Here is a 21,843-nt window from a genome sequence, read left to right on the forward strand (position 1 = left end):
GCTTGTAGCTGTGTTACAAATATATATATTTAAAAATATATATATATATATATATATATATCCTGCTCTTTAAAGCATGACAAAAGATTATTAAAACATAATGATTTAAAAACATACATTAAGGTAAAACTTTACTTTGATAATTATTACGAAATGCATTTTTTAACCTGAACTCGTCTAACCATGGCCTAAAATACCATTTTACAGTCATCTGTGTGAAATACTGCTATCTCTGATTTTGCGTTGACAGAATATCTTTTAGCAATGACTGTATGACACACCAAAGTCTGACTTTTAGCTTAGTTGTTTAATAAATGTGGGAAATGACTTATTGTAGGCCTACATTATATTTGACTGTAGGTGAACGGAGCTGTTATAAGAACCAACAACACTGGTGCTAGATTTTTAGATTATAATGATGCCATAAGGTTTCCATTATGTCATATATGCATTAAAATAACATCAAATATTTTGGGAATTCTCTTGTGGCATACAATGCCACAATGCATGTGGTGTTATATGCCATTGTGAATCCATGATTGCAAACAATGTCTTCATCAGCTCAATAAACAAGCTTTCCATTGATGTATGGTTTGTTAGGATAGGACAATATTTAGCTGAGATACAACAATTTGAAAATCCGGAATCTGAGGGTGCAACAAAATCAAAATATTAAGAAAATCGCCTTCAAAGTTATCCAAATTCAGTCCTTGGCAATGCATATTACTAATCATTTATATATTTATGGTAGGAAATTTACAAAAAAAAACTCCTAACAAATATCCTAGTGATTTTTGGCATTTAAGAAAATGTGATAATTTTGACCAATACAATTTATTGTTGTCTATTGCTACAAATATACCCATGCTACTTAAGACTGGTTTTGTGGTCCAGGATCACATATAATAAATACTAGAATATTGAAAGCTTCATGTGTGGAGTAATGACTGAACATGATAATGCACAGGTTTCCACAAGTAACTTTGATGTTACATATTTTCTCACACTATTCGAGTTTCAGGGTTTTGCCCAAAACATCACTGAAGCACATGTCTGTGTGATATTCAGCTTTGTTTCAATCAGTCTTGCATTCCCATTATATTCAAACACAAAACATATTTCCATCTCGCTTTCAGAGCCTCACAGCTTCAATGGTCTGAAAGCAATTATATCTAGCCATGTTTTGACAAGCAGCTCACTGGTTTTGCTTCTTTTCCATTAATGACTGAAACAGTCTTGCTTTTGGCTTGACTGCTGTGGTGCGAGAGAGAGATTTATTCAGTGCTGCGGTCGGTAAAGTATTTTGGCTGGAGCAGTAGATGGGCTCGCATCCACCTCTGCTTTGTTTCTTTCCTCTCTGAATCAATCTGCATAAAAAATACCACACCATTTTCTGAAATTAGTTGCCACTATGACAGTGTGTCACTATGTGGTTGCTAGGGTTGGTTTGGGTGGCTTCTAAGTGGTTTGTTCCTGACTGCTATGAAAAGAGACCAACGCCCTGTGTCTCAGTGATTGTCTGCTCTCTAGATATGGCTGCATTCCTCCTCAAGTAATAATGGTATATGTCTGACGTGCATCAATGTATAATACTTTGGGTAAATGATTCTAAATATGTGACACTGGAGCACAAAACTCATAAAGGTCCATTTTTATGAAATTGAAATTTATACATAATCTAAAATCTCAATAAATAAGCTTTCCATTGATGTATGGTTTTGATATGATTGGACAATATTCGAAAAAAAAAAATCTATATATTGAGAAAATTGCCTTTAAAGTTGCCCAAATGAAGTTCTTAGCAATGCATATTACAAATCAAAAATTTAGTTTTGATATATTTACAGAAGTAAATTTACAAAATATATTCATGGAACATGATCTTTACTTAATTTCTTAATGACTTTTGGCATAAAAGAAAAATTGATCATTTTGACCCATACAATGTACTTTTGGCTATTGCTACAAATATACCCGTGCTATTTAGGACTGATTTTGTGGTCCAGGGTCACATATAAGCATTAATATTGCACTTATTGATATAGTGCTTCTTTCAAAATATTGTCAAATTCATCGATTATGAAACAAATCCAATTTCAACTGTAAAACAGTCTTTTAAACCCCAGAAACAATAGCAAAATAGTGATGCTGAACTGAATAAAGAACACTGGCTAACTCAAAAATGCTGCTCACAGCTGTCATTATAAAATACATTTATTGCAAGTTTATACAGATTGATGAGGTTATTAGTCCTCCTAAATTGGACTATAGGAAGAACCATCTATAAAAGCATCCATGTCTACCTGCATTTGGGTTTGGTGCGTGTCTTCTCAACATAAAGCCCAAGCTCCTGGTTTAAAGGTCTCAGCGTGGCCTGTGGTCTGGGGCCATGATGAACCAGACGACACATGGCTATCTGAGCCCCACTCAGAGGAAAAGCTTCAATCGACATCATCCACAATATATGAAACTCACAGTCCCACAATGACGCAACAAATCAGATGAGCAGGATCAGCTATAACACCTGAAGATCTCAAGGTGATTTCACTGTGACCAGAGCATCATCTTTCAAATGTAAGTCCAGGTTAATAGACAGTTTTCACACTTTCTGAGTTAGATCCTTTGAGGAAAATGCACACTTGGCTCTCCAAAGCACCAACAAACTTATCCCAAACATCATAAAACAACTGCTAATTGATAACCTCCATCTGAACTCCAAATATCCATCAGGATCAAAGAAACTTGTCCTGCACGAGCGCTGACCAGGAGGACGACTGCTCCTGTGAGAGCTGGAATCTGCCCTAATTCTCCTAAAGGACACCTAGGGCACAGGCCAGATAATCCTGTTTCTGCTGACCCAAAGAGCTCAAACACAGGAGATGAGATGGCTATGACATTGTAGAGTATCTCTACAAACAGAGTCAGTGCACCACAACATCTTCAAAAAAAAAAAAAAAATAAACAGACTGAATGTGCAATCTGCCTGTATTATTCTGATGTTGGTTATAGGTGTCTTTAAATGATATAACCTCATGTTTTGTTTTGTTTTTCTGTTTGGACATCCAAGAAATCTAGTGTTTTATTTGACAAAAACATGAAGGTCTGCATACAAAACCACTAGGATTATAAATCAAAATTCTCTAGAACTTTTGTGGCATGACTGCGGTTTGCAAATTGCAAGCTACAAATCAAACATATACCCAGCTAACAGGGAACACTTTGTAAACGTTCAGACAAGGTTCTCTTGAAAGATTTGTTCTAAGTTATTTGGTCTTTAACAAAAACGTTATATATACAGTGTTCAGGGAACTTTTTTAATAGTTGGATGTTGGTCTAATTTTTTTGTCATGTTAAATGTTACATTAATGTTCCCGTAATGTTTGCAAAATGGTAAAATTGAATTTTCCCTTTATGTTTACAAAACCAAGAAAAAGCGTTAAAAAACATTTAAGAAAATGGATATTTTGAACATTCAAAGAACATTCAGAAATTACATTTTCATAACTTATACAACCATACTAATACACACATTAGTTCTGGTCTTTGAATCTAATAAATTGAAGAAGCGTTTCAAAAGTACAGTCTAACAAAACCATTTGTTTCATTTCGGTTGTCTGACTGTCTGTATGTGCATTAATGGTGGGGATTTTACACTGACTCTTTCTGTAGGTTACATAAGTGAGTCATTGAATCATTCACACAAGCAATATGTTCAAAAACACTGATTCATTAAGGAATGAAGCAAGCTGCTACCCTGGAAAAAATCCAGACCCTAATCTATTAAGATTAAGGGTCTGGCATCGAGCAATGAAAAGGGTCTAACTCGAGAGGCGGCACCAAGCATGCATTTGAAACTCTCACTGCAACGCCATGACCAATCACAACAATACACAGTGTGATGTATCCATATGCTTAGCTACCAGCGGAGCTAACTGATAGATTAAACTCTTGCCGTATCCAGTCGGCAAAACAGCAAAAACATCCTTCTTGCAAAGGAACTATTCGAGCGTGGTTTTCTGTTCCTCTTTTAGATGAAAAGCCAAGTCTAACTTGTTCATTGTAGCAGCCAAAGCCATCTCAAACAACTGGTGTTCATCTGTAGCCATTTTTCAATGTTTACTAAATGATTCCAGACGTCGCAGCGCTGTCGTCATCAGCTTAGTTCGCCTCTGGCCCGCCTACATCAGATACACCGATTTGATTGTGCTCTCGCGAGACCTCTGGATTTCCAGGGTAGCAAGCTGCGTTAATGAGTCACTGAATCATTCAAACAACCAATTTGTTCAAAAAAACTGATTCATTAAATTACAAAACAAAATACATTAATGGGTCATTGAATGATTCACTCAACCAATTTATTAAAAAACACTGATTCATTAAAGCTGAAGTCTGTAACTTTTGGCACTCTAGTGGTTAATAAACAGAACTGTATGCATCTTGAGAAAGGACGAGTCAGAGCTACTTCTCTCTGTTTATGTCTGTGACGAATTACGCAGGTACTGGGCTACTCCACAGAACCAGTCTGAAATACTCAGAATATAAAAACGTACTATAAGTGTGCCGTAGTGATTCAGGTAAGCCAAAAACATGGTTTGGAAATTGGATTCATGATGTGCTCACTTATTACATAAATTTTGAACACAGAAAAGTTAAGGACTGCAGCTTTAAGGAATGAAATTAGCAGCATGAATGGGTCATTGAATCATTCACTCAAACAATTCATTCAAAAACGCTCAATGTAGGATAATTATTTCACCACTAGAGTAAAATTTTCACTATGGTAAGTAGATAGGTCATCTGTTCTGTATCTGTATCACATGATATTAACCTTCTCTCGGGTAGGTGGTAGGAACATATGGTTCTTGCCATAGCTCAGCATCCTTTTATGTATATTTTGTTCATTAAATTATCCAGTCAATAAATGGACATTGCTTTGTGGACATTGTTTATTCCAACCAGTGATTCAAGAATAACTTACCACCCTACCCTGGCTTATTGGAAAGCCACTACACTTGATTCATTTAGAAACAAGCTTGACCAATTAGTTAAAAACACTAAATTTAAGTACCTTAAACTGAATAATTAGTTTGAACAGTTGTATCAAAGCAATATCACATGAGCAACTGCTGTCTGTGATTACTTTCAACCTAGTCTCAGCCTCAGACGTCACGCCCACGGAACGTTGGCTAAACGTCTGATGCATATGGTACGCTTAACTGGAAACACTTCAGGAATGTCGAAGTCGTCATCTGATTAGTTGAATTTGATCGGATTTCCGGTAGACGCGAGTATCGCGTTTAATTTCAGTCCGCCGGGAAACAAAGCGCAGACTGATTTACTTGGCGTTTTGCTAAAATGTGCTTATGCAGACGCCATTGTTGTTATACACATATGCAACGTTCGCAAACAAATTACTGACTTACTGCTTGTTCTCCCTCTTCTTCGTTATCTTTCAATGCTGGTTATTTCAATGACTGACTTGTTGCACACCAGTCTGTTGTTGTGGGGGCATTTCCACGCACAGAAACGTGAAGCTGAACGAAACGAACTGTGATTAGTTGTTTGACATGTCAATCAAACGGTCTTATGGGCGGGCCTTGGCCAATGAAAGCTGCCATGAATTTCAGACCTTCAGCCGTCAGTCTGAAGGTCTGGCTACGCAAGACTACTTTCAACCTCATGCAGTGCTCTTGCTTAAGTCATGTGTGACACATTGCTTTATTATCGCCTCCTGGCTTTACATTAAAGTCTTTAGATTGGGTATGTGACACACATTGAGAGGCTTAGGTCATGCAGTTCAGGTAGTGCATGTCACTGAGTGTGTGATGTGCGCTCACAGAAAGGCTATCATTACCTTGACATGTACACGTTTGATCTCAGCAGTGTAAGCGAGTGTGAGACATCCATCTACTGTCGCTTCACAGTAACAACCTCACTCTCTCAATTAAGTTAAAGGCCAAGATCCTGCATGAATATTTAAAGCTGCACACTTTCAGTACAAACAACATCAAACAAGCACCAAAGTGGATTACCCCAGATTTTATGTAGGTAGTGTTAAGAAATTTTAGACACTTTGTGGAATGCAAATAAATACTGAATTCTAAAGGTGTGGGATAAATTTGCTTTGGTTGATTTGATTGCATTTGGTTAATCAGACATAGGTCTACGCAGCTGCTCTTTCTAATGGTCTTGTGGATTATTTCCTGGTTTATCCTGAATTACAGCTAATGAGATTTGGAACTTGGATTAAAGTGAAGCATTTAGTAATTAGCTGAGTGCTCTGACATTATTACAATGAATGAAATAAGGTTATGCACTCAATGACACAGTCACCAACCAGCAGCTCATGACGTATATCTGAATCCGAGGTGTTGCATACTACCAACTGTTATTGGAAGTAGTCTACGTAGTATTTACTGTGCAAAGTTTCAGTATACATTAAATACCAAGACTGTGTTTGCCAAAATGTGCAGTATGCAAGAGAGACAGGACGAGGAAGAACTCATCATGAAGGAGCGTTTGTTGAGCACAGTGCAATGGAGGTCATGTGTCAGCATTGATATCACTTCACAGTGTCACAAGATTGCCAGTGGGACATAGTGTTGGGCGATATGCTCAATTTTCATATCGCCCTATCGTCAGCCTGAGGGATCGCCGATACACGATACTATCGTGCTAATTTAATTAATTATCCATGTACTAAATTCCTTATTCGTTTTGTAAAGGTAGACTTTCTTTTGGCATATGATTAAGTTGTGCGTGTACAGAGCGCTGACTGTAATTCTGCCAGAGTTGTTCAAGTTACTTTCGGTTTCATTCTCTGCTATCGTCAGTGAGTGAGTTGTAAATGTGCTAGCCAGAATGTAAATGAATGAATCTTTCTTTACCAGTCATATTGCGATAATGTTACCGCTGTATGTCTGACCGTTATCATCAGGTGATGTTGTAGTTCAGTTCATATTGGATGCGGAGAAGTGATGCGCGTGTAATTCACATGCGTATGTTTAGCGCCATCTGATCGCATCGTAATTCTAATTAACGCATAGATGTTACTGAGATGACTGTTTATGTTTACTATATACAGACTGATTATGATACATCGTAATTAATTCAGCCTGAACCAGGTTTTACTACCTCTGTTATCCTAATGACTGCAATGCTAATATAATATAACACTCCCTTTAGAATCTACCAACATACTGTATGATGAAAATCTCCCATTTTGCACACTGCACGTGGTGCGTTAAGGCGCTGTGGCCTCTCTGTGCGTGTGTTTATACCGCGGCAAGTTTCTGAAGCATCCTAGAACAGACTCTCTGTGCTGCATTGCTAAAGTTAAGTTCTTTGTTGACGGATAATAATAATTATCGTCTAACTATCGTCAAAGGCATCATCAACAGGCGATATCTCTGACTATCGTCGATACACGATACTATCGTCTATCGGCACAACCCTAGTGGGACAGTCTATAGGTTTATGGTTGTTACTAATAATAGTCTGCATGCATGCTATTTATAAAAACTAGTTTGCAGTAGGGGTGTGCCATATGACGATTTTTGATCATGGACGATAAAAATGCACACACTAAAAGCCTGTCAAATAGCGCCCACTTACTGAACTAAGTTATGTATTGCATCTGAGTGCACTAATACTGTCAAAACACACAAGGTTTACATATAAACAGTTGCTTATGTCTAAAATGAAAGTAAACAATTGAGAGAAAAACGGATGCGTGCAGTCCTTAAAGCGACAGTACTAAACATACTGCTGCTTGTCATTCAAGGGATAGTTCTTCCAAAAAATATAATTCTGTCATTATTTACTTATTTACATGTTGTCCCAAACCTGTAATAATTTCTGCCTTGTGCTAAACACAAAATAAGATATTTTGAAGAATGTGGGTAACCAAACAGTAGCTGGTCCCCATTGAAATTAATTAAAAGCAATGATCAAATAGATAACGCTCAACAGGAAAAAGAAACTCATTCAGGTTTAAGACAACCTGAGGGTGTGTAAATGATGGTATAAAAATAAAACACTGGCAGAATTAACAGAAAGATGACAGAATTTTCATTTTTGGGTGAACTATTTTTTTAATGTTAATAAAACAATAAAACACAAAGAGAAAATTCACACACTGCTCTTGACTGAAGAACAGTTGCTTTAATGAGTATAAAGTGTTTCAGTTTTTATATTTGTTAATTCAATTTCTTGAATGCTACTGTTAAATACACCTACTGTAGCTGAAAAATAAAGCACTGTTTGTTTTATTTGCATTAGGTTTATGTCAGGATTATGTCTGTGTTTTGTCCTGTCCTGTTCAGTTCTCCTAGTGTTTTTTCCCCCATGTTTCTAGTTCATTTGGTTTAGTCCTTGTTTTCCCCCTTTTGATTTAGTCCTTTTGGTTCCTTCTATGCCCATATTTGTATTTCCCCCTCGTTATCTTGTTAGCTTGTTTGTGACCACGCCCATGTTTCAGTGTATTTAAGAGTCTGTGTGTTCACTCCCCATTTGTCCGTCAATGATTACTGTTACCTCTGTTTGCTTGTGTTCATGTGCTCATCGTATACTCCTGGTTTTTGTTTTGTTTGTATTAGTTACAGTGTTTTATTTTGAATAAACTTTATTCATTCATCTACTCCGGTTCTCCTCATCCATCTCCACTCTTCAACCCCGCCTGGATCGTGACAGTTTATTTGTAATGCGTATCTTTGCTCTTATTTTTTTAATAACAAAGATAAAATAATGACAAACATTTTTTTCTTCGCTCACTTTGGCCTAAATATCTGCCATTCTTTTCATTTCATACTTTGTTACTTTGAAAGGCTTTGTCTTTTAAAAAAAAAAAAAATAAAAAAAAAAATAATAATTAGTTTGGCTGTACTGCTCAGAAAATTTGCAAAATAGTAAAACCAAAATGACAAAGAATCATAGTTTGCAGTATACACAGAGTGTAGTGCAGTCAGCAGCACCCTTTTCAGCTTCTAAAGAGTTAAAAAGAGTAAGGTCAATGCCAAGGATACAAACTGTACTGGCCAAATAAAATACCTCCCCCAAGCCACGCCGGGTGGCTCACAGAAACAAAATGGACTAAAGAAAACAAAACATGAAAACAGTATGATTTACACTTCTAAGTTTCCACAGGGTAGCCACAAGTCTGTAGTTTAATTAACTAAGTTTACCTCAGATTTAGTGCTGAAATTTGGAAGGATTTTAAACATCTAAAATCTACAGATTCTCTCTGGCACATCTAAAAAAAGAAAGTTTTAGCAGCTGCAAACAAACTAAACTTATAATTTTTTATTTTCTAATTCATGATTTGTAATAACAATACAATAATGTCAGCCTTAATGTCAGGTTATATATATAAAAAAACTGTAACACATAACTCAACTCAAACCTCAACACTAATAAATGTCTTTCTCTGGTAGAGAGAAAATAGAAAGCCACAGGCTTCTGAAGAGCCATCATTCCTGCGGCTGAACCTGTTGTGAACTCAACCATTTTTTCTGACAATTACTGCATAATGAAGTAATATAAGCGGTTTCTTACAGTGTGACTGACTCAAAGTTTGAAAACAGGAAATTTCACCTCTCAGGACTCTTTATGACCTACTACTGATATAACAAATTGTCAAACCTCTAAATGCATCAACAGCTGAATGATGGTTAAAAGCCTTGCACGGCAAAATTAAGAAGATCAAGGTACTATATTGATGAACTAAGAATGCCATTGCCTTCAGTTGTTTCCTTTTGCATCTCATGTCATTAGAATTTTGGCATTTAAACAATATAAACATATAGCAGGCAGATAAAACTACAGTATATTGCAAAAACTCAACAAAAGCACTGCATAAAAGCATTACAAATGATTTGTGGTGCTTTCCGAGTCTTTTAAAGCCATTTGATATCATAATGTGAGGAGCAAAGTGAATCTCAAGGATTTAACCACTAGGCTAAATACTTTCCCCCTCTGGGAATGCTGTCTGGTTTTATTTAAAAGATAAATCTGAACTGAACACAAAACACTCTTCTCTTTGTTTAACCACAAAATCTAGATAAGAATAAAATCAGACCAGTTTCAGATGACACCTCCTTCATCAGCTCTGAAATCACCTGTAACCATGGCCGTACACACTGTTGAGGTTTACCAAGGTGAAGCTATAATAAAAGTCATAAAGCAATTGCATAACAACTGAACTTTAGTGCTGCAATGGCATTGTGCAAAGCGGGAATTACTATTACTGTTTACAGAGACAGAGTGTGAATACCAATACTATAGCCAAAAATTTAAAATGCAAAATGTCAGTAGCTAAGATAAGTGTGTAATATCCAGTAATGCAAACAACACCATCCACTTTCAGTTTATTAGGAAGATTAAGGATGAATGTGTGCATATTGTACAATATTCGCAAATGCATTATAATAAATTCTAGTCCTTAAACTATTTGTATTTATTTGTCTCCTGCTTTATTCCTTTCATTGTTTATTTTTGACAAGAAACACCATTATAATTAAATGTTTTATTATTATTATTATTATTATTATTATTTAAAAAGTATTCTACAGAATCTAAAGTGATCATATTGTTTAGTCAAAACTTGTTGTAGTCATCTTGATATGTCAAGGCCTATCAATATTTTAATGTGTTAGTTATTTAAGGCACTAAATGTTATGCAGTTATCCATTTAGATACTTAGACAAATTCTTAATCCAAAACGTAATCATTATGTAACAAGATAGGCTTTGTGCCATCAGTGTTATAGTCAAGACCAAGTCGAGACAAAGACCAATCTGGGTTGAGACCAAGATAAGACAAAGACTTTAAGGGGTTGAGACCAAGACAAGACCAAAACCAAGTCATTGACTTTTAGCCAGTGGGGCAGGACCCACTAGGATGCCCCAACAGACAATGGGCCTTAAGATGAGTTATTTAAAATTATTTCAGTTGTTTCAACTTAAAATAATTTGTTAATCCACTGACTTTAGTGATTTTTAGTTTAGTCAACTACAATATCCAAGTTGTATGGAAGCTCTTTCCATCATTGAATAAATAAAATTTTATTTATTGCGACTTGTTATCTCACAATTTTGACTTTTTTTCTTAGAAGTCAGAATTCCGAGATCTAAATTCGCAACATATCAGTGTTTTTTTCTCCTCAGAACTGGACTTTATAACTCACAGCTGCAAGTTTATATCTCCCAATTCTGACTTTTTTTTCCTCGCAATTGTGCATTTATATCTCACAGTTATGAGAAAGAAGTCGGAAGTTTATTCAGAATTGCGAGACAAAAAGTTGCAATTCCTTTTTATTTTTATTCAGTGGCAGAAACTGTCACAGATCAGGCAGGAACACACGAACAACGACGTAAATAAAAGACGTACATTTAATAAATCCAAAGGGAAACAGGCAGACACAGGAACACGGAGTGGTAACATTAAAGACAAGAATACAGGGGAAAACACACACCTTAAATAGACAGACTGATTACAACATCCAGGTGACAACAATGAGGGAGAAACCAAAACACTCAGAACTGCGGGGGAAAATGGGAGAAACCAACATGAAAGTCCGGGGCTGTGACATTACCTCCCCCTCCCGGAAGGCGTGTCCTCGCGCCGACAAATGGGAAACAGCAAACAGTCTCAGGAGGGGGGTTCGGCGGAGGACGGACTCCCGGGAGGAGGGCAAAAGATGGAGTCCAGGGTGGTGACTGAATAGTCCATGGAGGTGATGACGGAGGGAGGAGCCAAGGAGGTGACAGGAAGGGGCTGGAGCAGGAGGAGCCAGGTGGGACCCAGGCCGCAGCCAAGATGTAATCCCATGGTGGAGCCGATGGAGGGAGGAGCCATGGTGGAGGAGAGGCTGACGACTCCATGGGTCCGACCGACGGAGGCGGAGCAGGTGGTGGGAGAGCCCGAGGCGGAGACGGAAAGCCGAAGATCTTGGGTGACACCACGGATCCGGAGGGCCAAGGCGGAACCCAAGGCTCTGGCGACCAAGGCGGAGATGGAGATCCGGAGGTCCGCGGCGGAGCCGGAGCGACAGAGGGCCGAGGCTGTGCCCGCGGGAGGGAGGAGGTCCACCGAGCCGGTGGGACGGAGCAATGAGGCACAGCCGGAGGAGTATAGTCCAGAGGCGAAGGTGGGGCGACGACTGACCAGGGCGGAGCCGGAGGGACGATGGAGCCCGGTGGAGCTGGTGGACCGACGGGCGACGGCGGAGACGAGGGAGCAGAGAGCCGGGGTGGAGCCGCAGGGTCGGAGGGCCGAGGCGGAGTCCAAGACTCTGAGGCTGGAGGCGATGGTGAGGGATCCTCCAGCCATGACACCGATGGAGACTGGCAGACCCGCGGCGAACCCACCGCACAGATGGTGGGCTGAGGGTGAGCAAGGGGACTGACAGATGACAGCGGGGATTCATGAAGGCTGGGCGGAACCAGCGGTGACTCTGGATGGCTGGGCGGAACCAGCGGAGATTCAGGCTTAGGCAGAAGAGGGAGGGTGGGTGGGAAATCCAGGCAGATGGGTATTTCCGTGAAACAGTCAATTAAGTTCCCAGAGTTGTGCTCTTGCTCACCCCCAGTGGCAGTGCAGTGGACGGGGCTGTCTACAGCCCTCTCTTGCTCCATGAAGCACTCCACCGTCGCTGATGTAGTAGCCGGCTCTCGCACCTGGTCGGAAGTTTTGACCCCATGGGCGCTCCATAGCTCTGTCGCTCCGGGCTCGGGCTTCCAGTCTACGATGGGCTCATAATCCGCAGGTCGGGGTGGCTGGCTGGGCTCTGGAGTGGCACTGACGAGGTTCTCCTGGAAACGGGTGGGAAACGAGGGTTTGTTTCTCGCCAGTGTCCACTCCACAAATGCGGCGAAGTCCGCTCGAGGGCCGTCCTCGGACGACGGCGCTCTGCATGATGCGTTGAGGCTTGTATCATAGAACATACAGAGCGCGTCGTCCGGGTAGCTGGTGGTATGAGCTACGAGCTGGAACATCAAAGTGTAACCCTCGAGCGGTAAATCCCCCTGCTTCAGCCGGAGGAGGATGAATTCTGGACGGAGGAAGGACTCCATGGGGAAAACACTACGGAAACAAAAAGACTGGGAAAAACGAACGGGAAACAAAACGGAGGTGAACACGCCAAGAAAATAAACTGTATTGGTCGGTCTTTCTGTCACAGATCAGGCAGGAACACACGAACAACGACGTAAATAAAAGACGTACATTTAATAAATCCAAAGGGAAACAGGCAGACACAGGAACACGGAGTGGTAACATTAAAGACCAACAAGAATACAGGGGAAAACACACACCTTAAATAGACAGACTGATAACAACATCCAGGTGACAACAATGAGGGAGAAACCAAAACACTCAGAACTGCGGGGGAAAATGGGAGAAACCAACATGAAAGTCCGGGGGTGTGACAGAAACAGCCTTCCATAAAGTTGTCACCTAAATTAACATTAACTAACTTAAAATTTTAAGTCAGCGGGATAACAAATGATTTTAAGTTGAAAAAAAATATATTATTATTATTTTACAGTGCATTAAAATAATCTAAAACTACAAAAATGCAGAGTATTATTTGGTTATCTTTCCAGTCGTGCTAAAAATGTTTTAGGTGAGTAAAGGGGGCCTTTCAAAGGGGGCCTTAAAGTAAAAAATAAATCAAATAAAATTATTTAATATTGTTATTTAGTTATCTAATTAGTTATTGAATTGTACATAATTTTATGTCTACACTTAAAAATAAAGGCTCTTCACAATGCCATATAAGAACCTTTCTTGTCTAAATGGTTCCATAAAGAACCTTAAACATCTGAAGAACCTTTCTGTTTCACAAAAGGTTCTTTGTGGCAAAAGGTTTATTCAGATTATAAAAAGGTAAGAAAGAGAATGTTCTTTAAATAACCTTTGACTGAATGGTTCTTTGTAGAACCAAAAATGATTATTCTATGGCATCATTTGAAGAACCTTTTAAAGCACCTTAGTGAAATAGTCTTGCTCAGTCTTGAAACAAAGTCATCGAAGTACAAATGTGGTTGAGACTAAGACAATACTAAGACCTTCATAAAATGGTCTTAAGACTGGTCTCAAGACTAGTATAATATTAGTCATCAGTGATGCATTCAAAAGGTTTAAGTTTTGAGGCACAGTTCAAAATGTGCAACTCTTACATTATGAATTTTGGATTATACGCACGTTGCAGAGACTCTTTCTTGTGATCCTGACAGATGTCTGTAATGAATGAAGCTCACACAGCAAACTTGAGTCAGTGGAGGCAGTGGAGATGACTCACTGCTCTGACATCACACACACAGAGCGAAGAGAGATTTCTATGGTCACTGTGAGGTGTGACGTACGCACATTTATCATCACTTGTGATATGCAAATCTCTCTTTCATACTCACAGTGCCGTCTTCCCATCTTGGAAGATATTACTGTTTCTTATTGCTTCTGATGACGCAATGCTGTTACCACAACATACAGGGCAAATGAGTCGTGCATCTTGTCCATGTCAACAATTACACCATCCCTGTCAACCATAATATATTCCTCAGACGTCAGAAAGTTTGCTCGCCGCTGCCCGTCCAGAAGCAGGTAAATGTTCTGCATTCTATTCTCATGCATTACAAAATTCCCCTAAACATTCACAGGAATGCTAAAAGCATGCATAATTTCAGTGCATTGTCAAAAATCTGTTAAAAACAGCTGTTCAAAAATGTTGTTTGCCTGACTATCAGAAGGCAAGAGGCAGCAGCTGTGAGGTCTGGCAGAGCGGCGTAACTGTCCGACACGTATGCAAAGACCAGAGCAGAGGTGCAAACAGCACTGCTGAACATGCAAATGCCTCTGTCAACAGAGAGAAACTGCCTGTGTGAGTTGAATTTCACTCTCCTGCTGTGTCTAATCTGTCTTGTGGTCTGTAAAGGTGTAAAACACACAACAAGACCAAACGGTGTCAATCTTTGCACTCGCTGCCAATCAGACAGCCATGAAAGTCTGTCTTGAAGAGAATCTTGCCCACGTCTACAAGCTGAAGACAGGCCCTCCCTCGCGCCGGCAGACCCTCTCCTCCCGCTGCTGGTTTTCTTCCACCTCCCCCCTTTAAGAGCTGCTCTTTCTCTTGGTCTGCAGCAGATCAGACCCCCATCCCCCCTGCCGTCAGCTCCTACCTCGAGTGGAGCCGCTTGCTGGCCAGATCCGAGTCCGTGCTGCTCGCCGACTGAGCCATTGGTGAGCTGTAGGAGCCGTAGAGAAACTCCAGCTGCTCACTGCTTCCCTCTTCCTCTGGGGCTCTGAGCAGACGCACTTCAGTCCTCTGTGTGCGTGTGCGTGTGCATGTGTGTGTGTAATGGCAGCTGCCGAGGAAGTGAGGTATTGTGCAAATAGACCATAAATGGCAAGTCCCTCCTCTGAGTGACGCTGCTGAGCAGGAAGCAGAGTGTGTGTGAATGTGAATGTATGTGCTGCATACACACTCATACAAACATATGCTACCTCTGTTCTGATTCACATAACTATTCAATATATGTGTGCATGCATTTATTGTGCATTTTTATTCACTTATCTTTATTTTATTATCTGTCTTATTCTGCTTCTGTCTCTTAGACTAATTCCTTGAGTGTATAAGCATACTAGAATGCTATAAATCTCATTCTGATTCTTACAGATCTTGTGTCTGGCTCTTTCAAAGCTCAGGAGACTTCATTTACTCACCAATGTTGTTTAAAGGGGTCATCGGATGACCATTTTCCACAAGTTGATATGAATCTTTAGGGTCTTAATGAGAAGTCTATAACATACCTTGGTTAAAAATGTTCGATGGTAGTGAAAAAACACTATTTTACCTCATCAAAATCAGCCCTTTTTAGATCGAGCTATTCTGTTGCATGTTCCTTTAAATGCTAATGAGCTCTGCTCAACCCGCCCCTCTCTGATGTGGGATTATGAGCCGTAATGTTTACTGTAGTCGCATTTAGCCACGTTTGGCTGTGAAACTTGCTAACCAACACATTATTAAGAAATGCATTTGCAAAGATGCATAAAAAAACATTATATTCACTTCTGCTGTGGGTGAAGCTGCATCACAAATGATTCGCACGAAGATAGACGCATATGTAGATCGGGATCAGTGCTTGTCCTTCAAAAACAAAAGTAACGTTAATCCTCTGCATCTTCAGTGGCTCAGATGTCGGGAGTAAATGATGACTGCTATGTTCATTATTACATGGCAATCGGAGTCGGACTGTTTCGGGTCCGTGAGGGCGGGTCTAAGGTAATCAACTATCATGGAATGAGCCTCTGTCTGTGTGTCGTCACAACGACAAGAAGCTGAGAATGACCTGATTTTAAAAAGGGGATATTACTTTTAAAGATTAAAAAATACCACTGGGTGGATTTTTTATCATTGTAGGGTGGTTGTGTACACAAACTGCCAACACACATTAATGCTCAAACAACATGCGTAGTGCATCCGATGACCCCTTTAAAACCTACATGCTGTTTTTTTTCTTTTTTTTTTTTTTTCTGTGAAACACAAATGAAGTTTAGAAGAATCTTAAAAATTAACAGGTATTACTGTATTGCATATATGTTTATGCATTTAACAGATGCTTTTATCCAAAGTGACCTATAAATGCAATTTGCCAAAGAGCCAGCAATGTATATACTGTATATATACAATGCTAGGTTTATTAGACAACTAGATTAGGAAGCAAGCTGGAGAAGAGGAGATATGCAGAATATAAATGAAAGTATTCATGTAATAGTTTTGTTTGAGGATCAGACCCAATTGTCACAAACTAATGCAGCTGTCAAATCTCATTCACATTCAATGTTATGTTTTTAAAGATTTATTTTTTGGCATTCTTGGATCTTGCATTCAAATACATGGAAGATGAGACTGGAGAGCTACCGTCTGTTAATCGCTCAAAGCATGTGCATATATGGGCCCTTCTACTGAATTGGTTTAAAGTCAGAGTTGGAAACGTCTTAAACATGTATTTTTCCACAAAATTTGTATGTATGCAAATTGTATAATATCGAAGGTACACATTTCTAGTAATTGTGCAGCTAATTCTCATATTGTATTTTCAGAAAGTTTTGGAATATTTGTCCTGTTTTCTTATTTTTTCCTTCTTTGAGCTTGACATATTGAATGGAAAAAATCTAAAGATCCAACAAAATTTCTTATTTTGCTTGCCACAGAAATAGTAAGAAGTTTAGAACGACGTGAGGGTATATGAGAACCGAATTTTCATTCTTGGGAGAACCATAGCTTTAAATCTTATTTCAAACATTTTAGTATTTCTTAAATGTTGCGTCAAATAAAAAGGAGATACAATTGAGTTAATATGTTGTAGCTCTATATGGCAATAATGTGGAGATAATTTAATTTAGGGAGAATTTGATTACATGTTCATATTGAGATCTCATACGTTTGTCATTGGTATCTTTGAAAGCCTATGAAGATCTTATATTGTAATGCAGATCTGTTGTATTTAGTGTACACACCGCCTGAGTGTTTGTCAAACCCTCATTCATGCCGCTTTCCTCCAAGCCCACAGCAAAAATGAGAAAAACAAAAACGTACATCAAAGGTTTGGTCTGTCAACAGATGAATGAGATGGAGAGAGGACATGCAGGCTTTGATTTCAGAAGCACATATTCATCTGAGCCCTCATGTCTGACAGTGTCATCATATCCACAGACACTAATGTCACCTTGAGCTCATTTGTGTTATAATAAAATGAAAGGGCAGGATGTTCTCAGTAAACCGTGCCTGAAAATCCTCAACAGATTCCTAAACTATTTCCACCCAATCTAAACAATGTACATGCTCACAGCCTTGCAAATTACCTACAATTAATTAGTTAATTTGTTACTTACCATAAAAAGTCAAAGCCTAAATTGCTACATTATACAGTAAAATTATTCTACTCACAATGCCACTCAAATGCCCTGCAATAAAGCACACATTATAATAAAAAAAAATCCATCATATTTCTGTTTCAGTGCATGTTTGTCCCATGGTACTTCCACTGTTTTTCAGGGTTGAGTGTTTCAGGTTTGAAGGTCAGCACAAATATATCTAATAATGGCCTTATCTAACAAATATAATTGCGTCACACGACTCACACCACATTATTTATTAGTCAATATTATTGTGTTTTGTGCCAAAGAAAAAAACACACAACTATTACAGAGTAAACTTGATGAAATAGTAATGAAGAGTGTTTTTTTGTTTTTGTTTTTTTGTTTTTTGTTTTTTGTGTGTGGCTGTTTTATTTATTTATTTGTTTGTTTTATGTTTTTGTTTTTTGGCATCATGATAATGTCAAAGCATTTTTTAATGTGCAAATGTGCAGGGACAAAGACAGTTTCTGAATTTTGTAAGAACATGTAACGAAAGCCTCATGGGGTTTTATTTTAATTACTAAATCTGCCCTTGTGAGAGTCTTAAGTGGCATATTTCTCATGACAGATTCAGGGAAACCCATGGCTGTTTTTTACTTAGTTGAGTCTTGTGTAGGACTTTGTATGGTTTTAAGTTCAAAGTATACTTCACTTTTTATGCATTTTGTTATTTTACAGCCTTATTCCAAAATGAATTCAATTTATTATTTTCCTCAAAATTCGACAAACAATTCCCCATAATGACAATGTGAAAGAAGATTGTTTAAAATTTATTAAAAATAAAACCTGAGATTATTGCATGTACATAATTATTCACAGCCTTTGCTTGATATTTTAATGAGGCACCTTTGGCACCAATTACAGCCTCAGGTCTTTTTGAGTATGATGCTACAAGCTTTGCTCATCATCATTTGGCCATTATTTGGTTGGATGGGGGCAGATTCACATATTCAGGTTCCTCCAGAAATATGTGATTGGGTTCATGCCCAGGCTATGGCATGAAGCTGCTACCAGCACACCTCACTTTTAGGATGGTTCTCTGCAGATGATAAGCAGAGCTGGTGTCCTTCGAATATGATTCTTAGAATTGAGATTCATCACTCCAGAGAATCTTGTTTCTCAAAGTCTGAGGGTCCTTTAGGTGCTTTTTTGCCAATTCCAAGTGTGTTTTCATGTGTCTTCACTGAGAAGAGGATTGAGTTTAACCACACCACCATAAAGAGCAGATCAGTGGAGTGTTTCAGTGATATTTATCCTTCTGTAGGTTTCTCCTATCGCCACATATGATCATGGAGCTCAACTAGAATAATCATCAGGATTTTGGTCACCACTCTAACCAAAGCCCTTCTCCATCAATTGCTCAGTTTAGCTAGAAGGCCAGCTCTACGAAGAGTCCTAGTTGTTTCAAACTTCTTCCATTTACGGATATTGGAGGCCACTGTGCTCATTGGGACCTTCAATGCTGCAGAAATTTTTGTGAGCCCTTCCCCACATCTGTGCCTTGATAAAATCCTGTCTTGGAGCTCTACAGAAAATTCCTTGGACTTCGTGGCTTGGTTTGTGCTCTGACATGCACTGTTAACTAGGGAGCTTATATAGACACATGTGTGCCTTTCGAAATCATGTCCAATCAACTGAATTTACCACAGGCAGACTCCAGTCAAATTGTAGATACATCTCAAGGATGATCAGTGGCATGAGTGACATTATGGGGTATTTTTTGTAGAATTTTGAGGAAAATAATGAATTTATTCCATTTTGGAATAAGGCTGTAACATGACAAAATGTGGAAAAAGTGAAGTGCTGTGGATACTTTCCGGATGCACTGTACGCGAGGGTCAGCATACAGTGTTTTATTGTTCAATTAGGGAATTACTCATCTACTGACATCCCTCTTGGTTGTGGTGTTCCACAAGGTTCAATCCTCGGTTCTTTGATGTTTTCAATGTATTTGCTCCCCTTAGCTTCTATTTTTGATAAATATGGTGTCTCTTTTCATCTACACTCTTAAAATTAAAGATGCTTTAAAAGGATCTTCACAGGGATGCCATAGAAGAACTATTTTTGGTTCCACAAAGAACCATTCAGTCAAACAAAAACATTAGCTAAAGTGAAAATGAAAATTATATTAAAAGCAAAGTATTAACAATAACTATAATAGTTGAAGAAGAAGAGTTGCTCATTGTAAGCAGTGTTGTAAACATCAGCTGACAGTAGAGGAGCCCCCTGGTGTGGACAAGTGAAATTGAAATTGGATGAAGATTAGGATCAGACTGTTCAGTTGGATGTTTTCTGAGCTATTTTGAACTGTGGCGAAACTACTTTGCTGAAATTACTGGGACAAATATTGATACATGTGTATTTTTTTTTTTTTTTTTTTTTATCTTTCAATTTTTAAAAATATACGTTGATACGAACTTCTTAAATCATGACTACAGTGTGGAGTTTTTTGAAGTCAGAAAATTAGCATTTGAGACAGTTTTGGCTCAGTCTGTACTCCCTGCTGAAAAAAAACAGCATATGCTGGTTAGGTAGGTTTTGGTGCTGGGATGCTGGTTTTAGCTGGTTTATGCTGGTCCTTTGCAGGTTTTTGCTGGTCATGTTGCTGGTCAAGGACCAGCATAAACCAGCTAAAACCAGCATCCCAGCACCAAAACCTACCTAACCAGCATATGTTGTTTTTTTCAGCAGGGCTGCTGTGTAATCACACACAATGCTTAATGCTTTGGCTTCATTTAGAACAATCAGCAGAGAAGAAATAAACAAACTAACCAATTTTTGTTCGAAACTTAAGATAATCAATATCAAGTTATTGTTTATTGAATTGTTGTGCTTGTATTACATATCAGACGGCAATTGTGCAGTGGTAATTTTTCCCTCTTCGTTTTTCTTGTGTGGTCAGAGGCCTGAATTTAATGTTATTTTCTTTATACTGCTGGCTTTGGATGGCAGAATGTCTGTGGCTTGTGTTCAAAGCCTGTGGGCTCTTCAGGGGCTTTTTTGTTTGAGTTGTCACAAATCTGGGTTTTTCCTGAGCAATTCAGGGGAATAATGCATGTCTTTGTGTTCTTTATGGATGTTTGGACGATGAATGTGTGGCTGTTCTTTTCCGCTTGTGTGTCATAATCACACCAGCCAACACACTCATACCCACTCTTAAATCTTTCATAACACAGATCATCATAACGCTTCTCAGTAACACACATAAAGGTTCTTGTTTAAAGGCAGCTTTTACAGTGTGTGTTATGAGATGAATAGCAGCATTTGGCCTGTTAGTGTGTATTGTTGTATATTGTCCGCTAGAGGGCCCAATAGATCCATACAAGCCTTTATATTCTTTGTTGCATTTGTATGAGTACACTCATTTATAACGACAATCATAAACAATGTATACATTATGTATATAAATGCTTTCTACATCTGACTAATCTGAAATTGACTGAACAAAAACATGTTTAAAATTTTATAGTTAGTTTAATTTCTTTGTTTATTTGTTTGTCTATTTTTGCTTGTTATGTTATTATGTTCTCCTGTTGGCCAAGAAACCATGAAATTCTCAAAAACATGTCTAGGTCACGCTATAATGAAAAAAAAATATATGATCAATAAATGATTTCAAGATAATCAATTATTCATTATTTATAATTAGACCATCAAGTCCATTGTGTTTTGTGCATTAGTTTCATAACAAATAAGCCAAAATTCCATCACTATTAATACAGCTAAATGTTTAACTTAAGTTGGTTCTTTTGTTGTTGTTGAAATTCTGATTATTCTCAATGCTGATTCACATTAGATTTGCATTAGGCTACTGTTAGGCTACTTACAGTATTATATGTGAAATTAATCAATTAATCAATTTGAATTTGTTTATATTGTTTTTAGATTTATTTGTATTCAAAATGGAAAATGTGTTTAATTGTC

At 38.4% G+C, this 21,843-nt stretch overlaps 1 protein-coding gene across 1 annotated transcript in view; it reads right to left on the reverse strand.

The window, feature by feature from the left end:
• Positions 1 to 15,306, reverse strand: part of gpsm1b (G protein signaling modulator 1b) — a 40,443-nt gene extending 25,137 nt beyond the window's left edge. Inside the window, exon 1 of the mRNA XM_073839900.1 lies at positions 15,177 to 15,306. Within this exon, the coding sequence (XP_073696001.1) occupies positions 15,177 to 15,235 (59 nt within the window). The 5' untranslated portion in view covers positions 15,236 to 15,306. The remainder of the gene's footprint in view (positions 1 to 15,176) is intronic.
• Between the last annotated feature and the right edge of the window lie 6,537 nt (positions 15,307 to 21,843).

The sequence above is a fragment of the Garra rufa genome, chromosome 5, assembly GCF_049309525.1.
Source record: "Garra rufa chromosome 5, GarRuf1.0, whole genome shotgun sequence".
In the NCBI taxonomy this organism is placed as follows: Eukaryota; Metazoa; Chordata; class Actinopteri; order Cypriniformes; family Cyprinidae; genus Garra; species Garra rufa.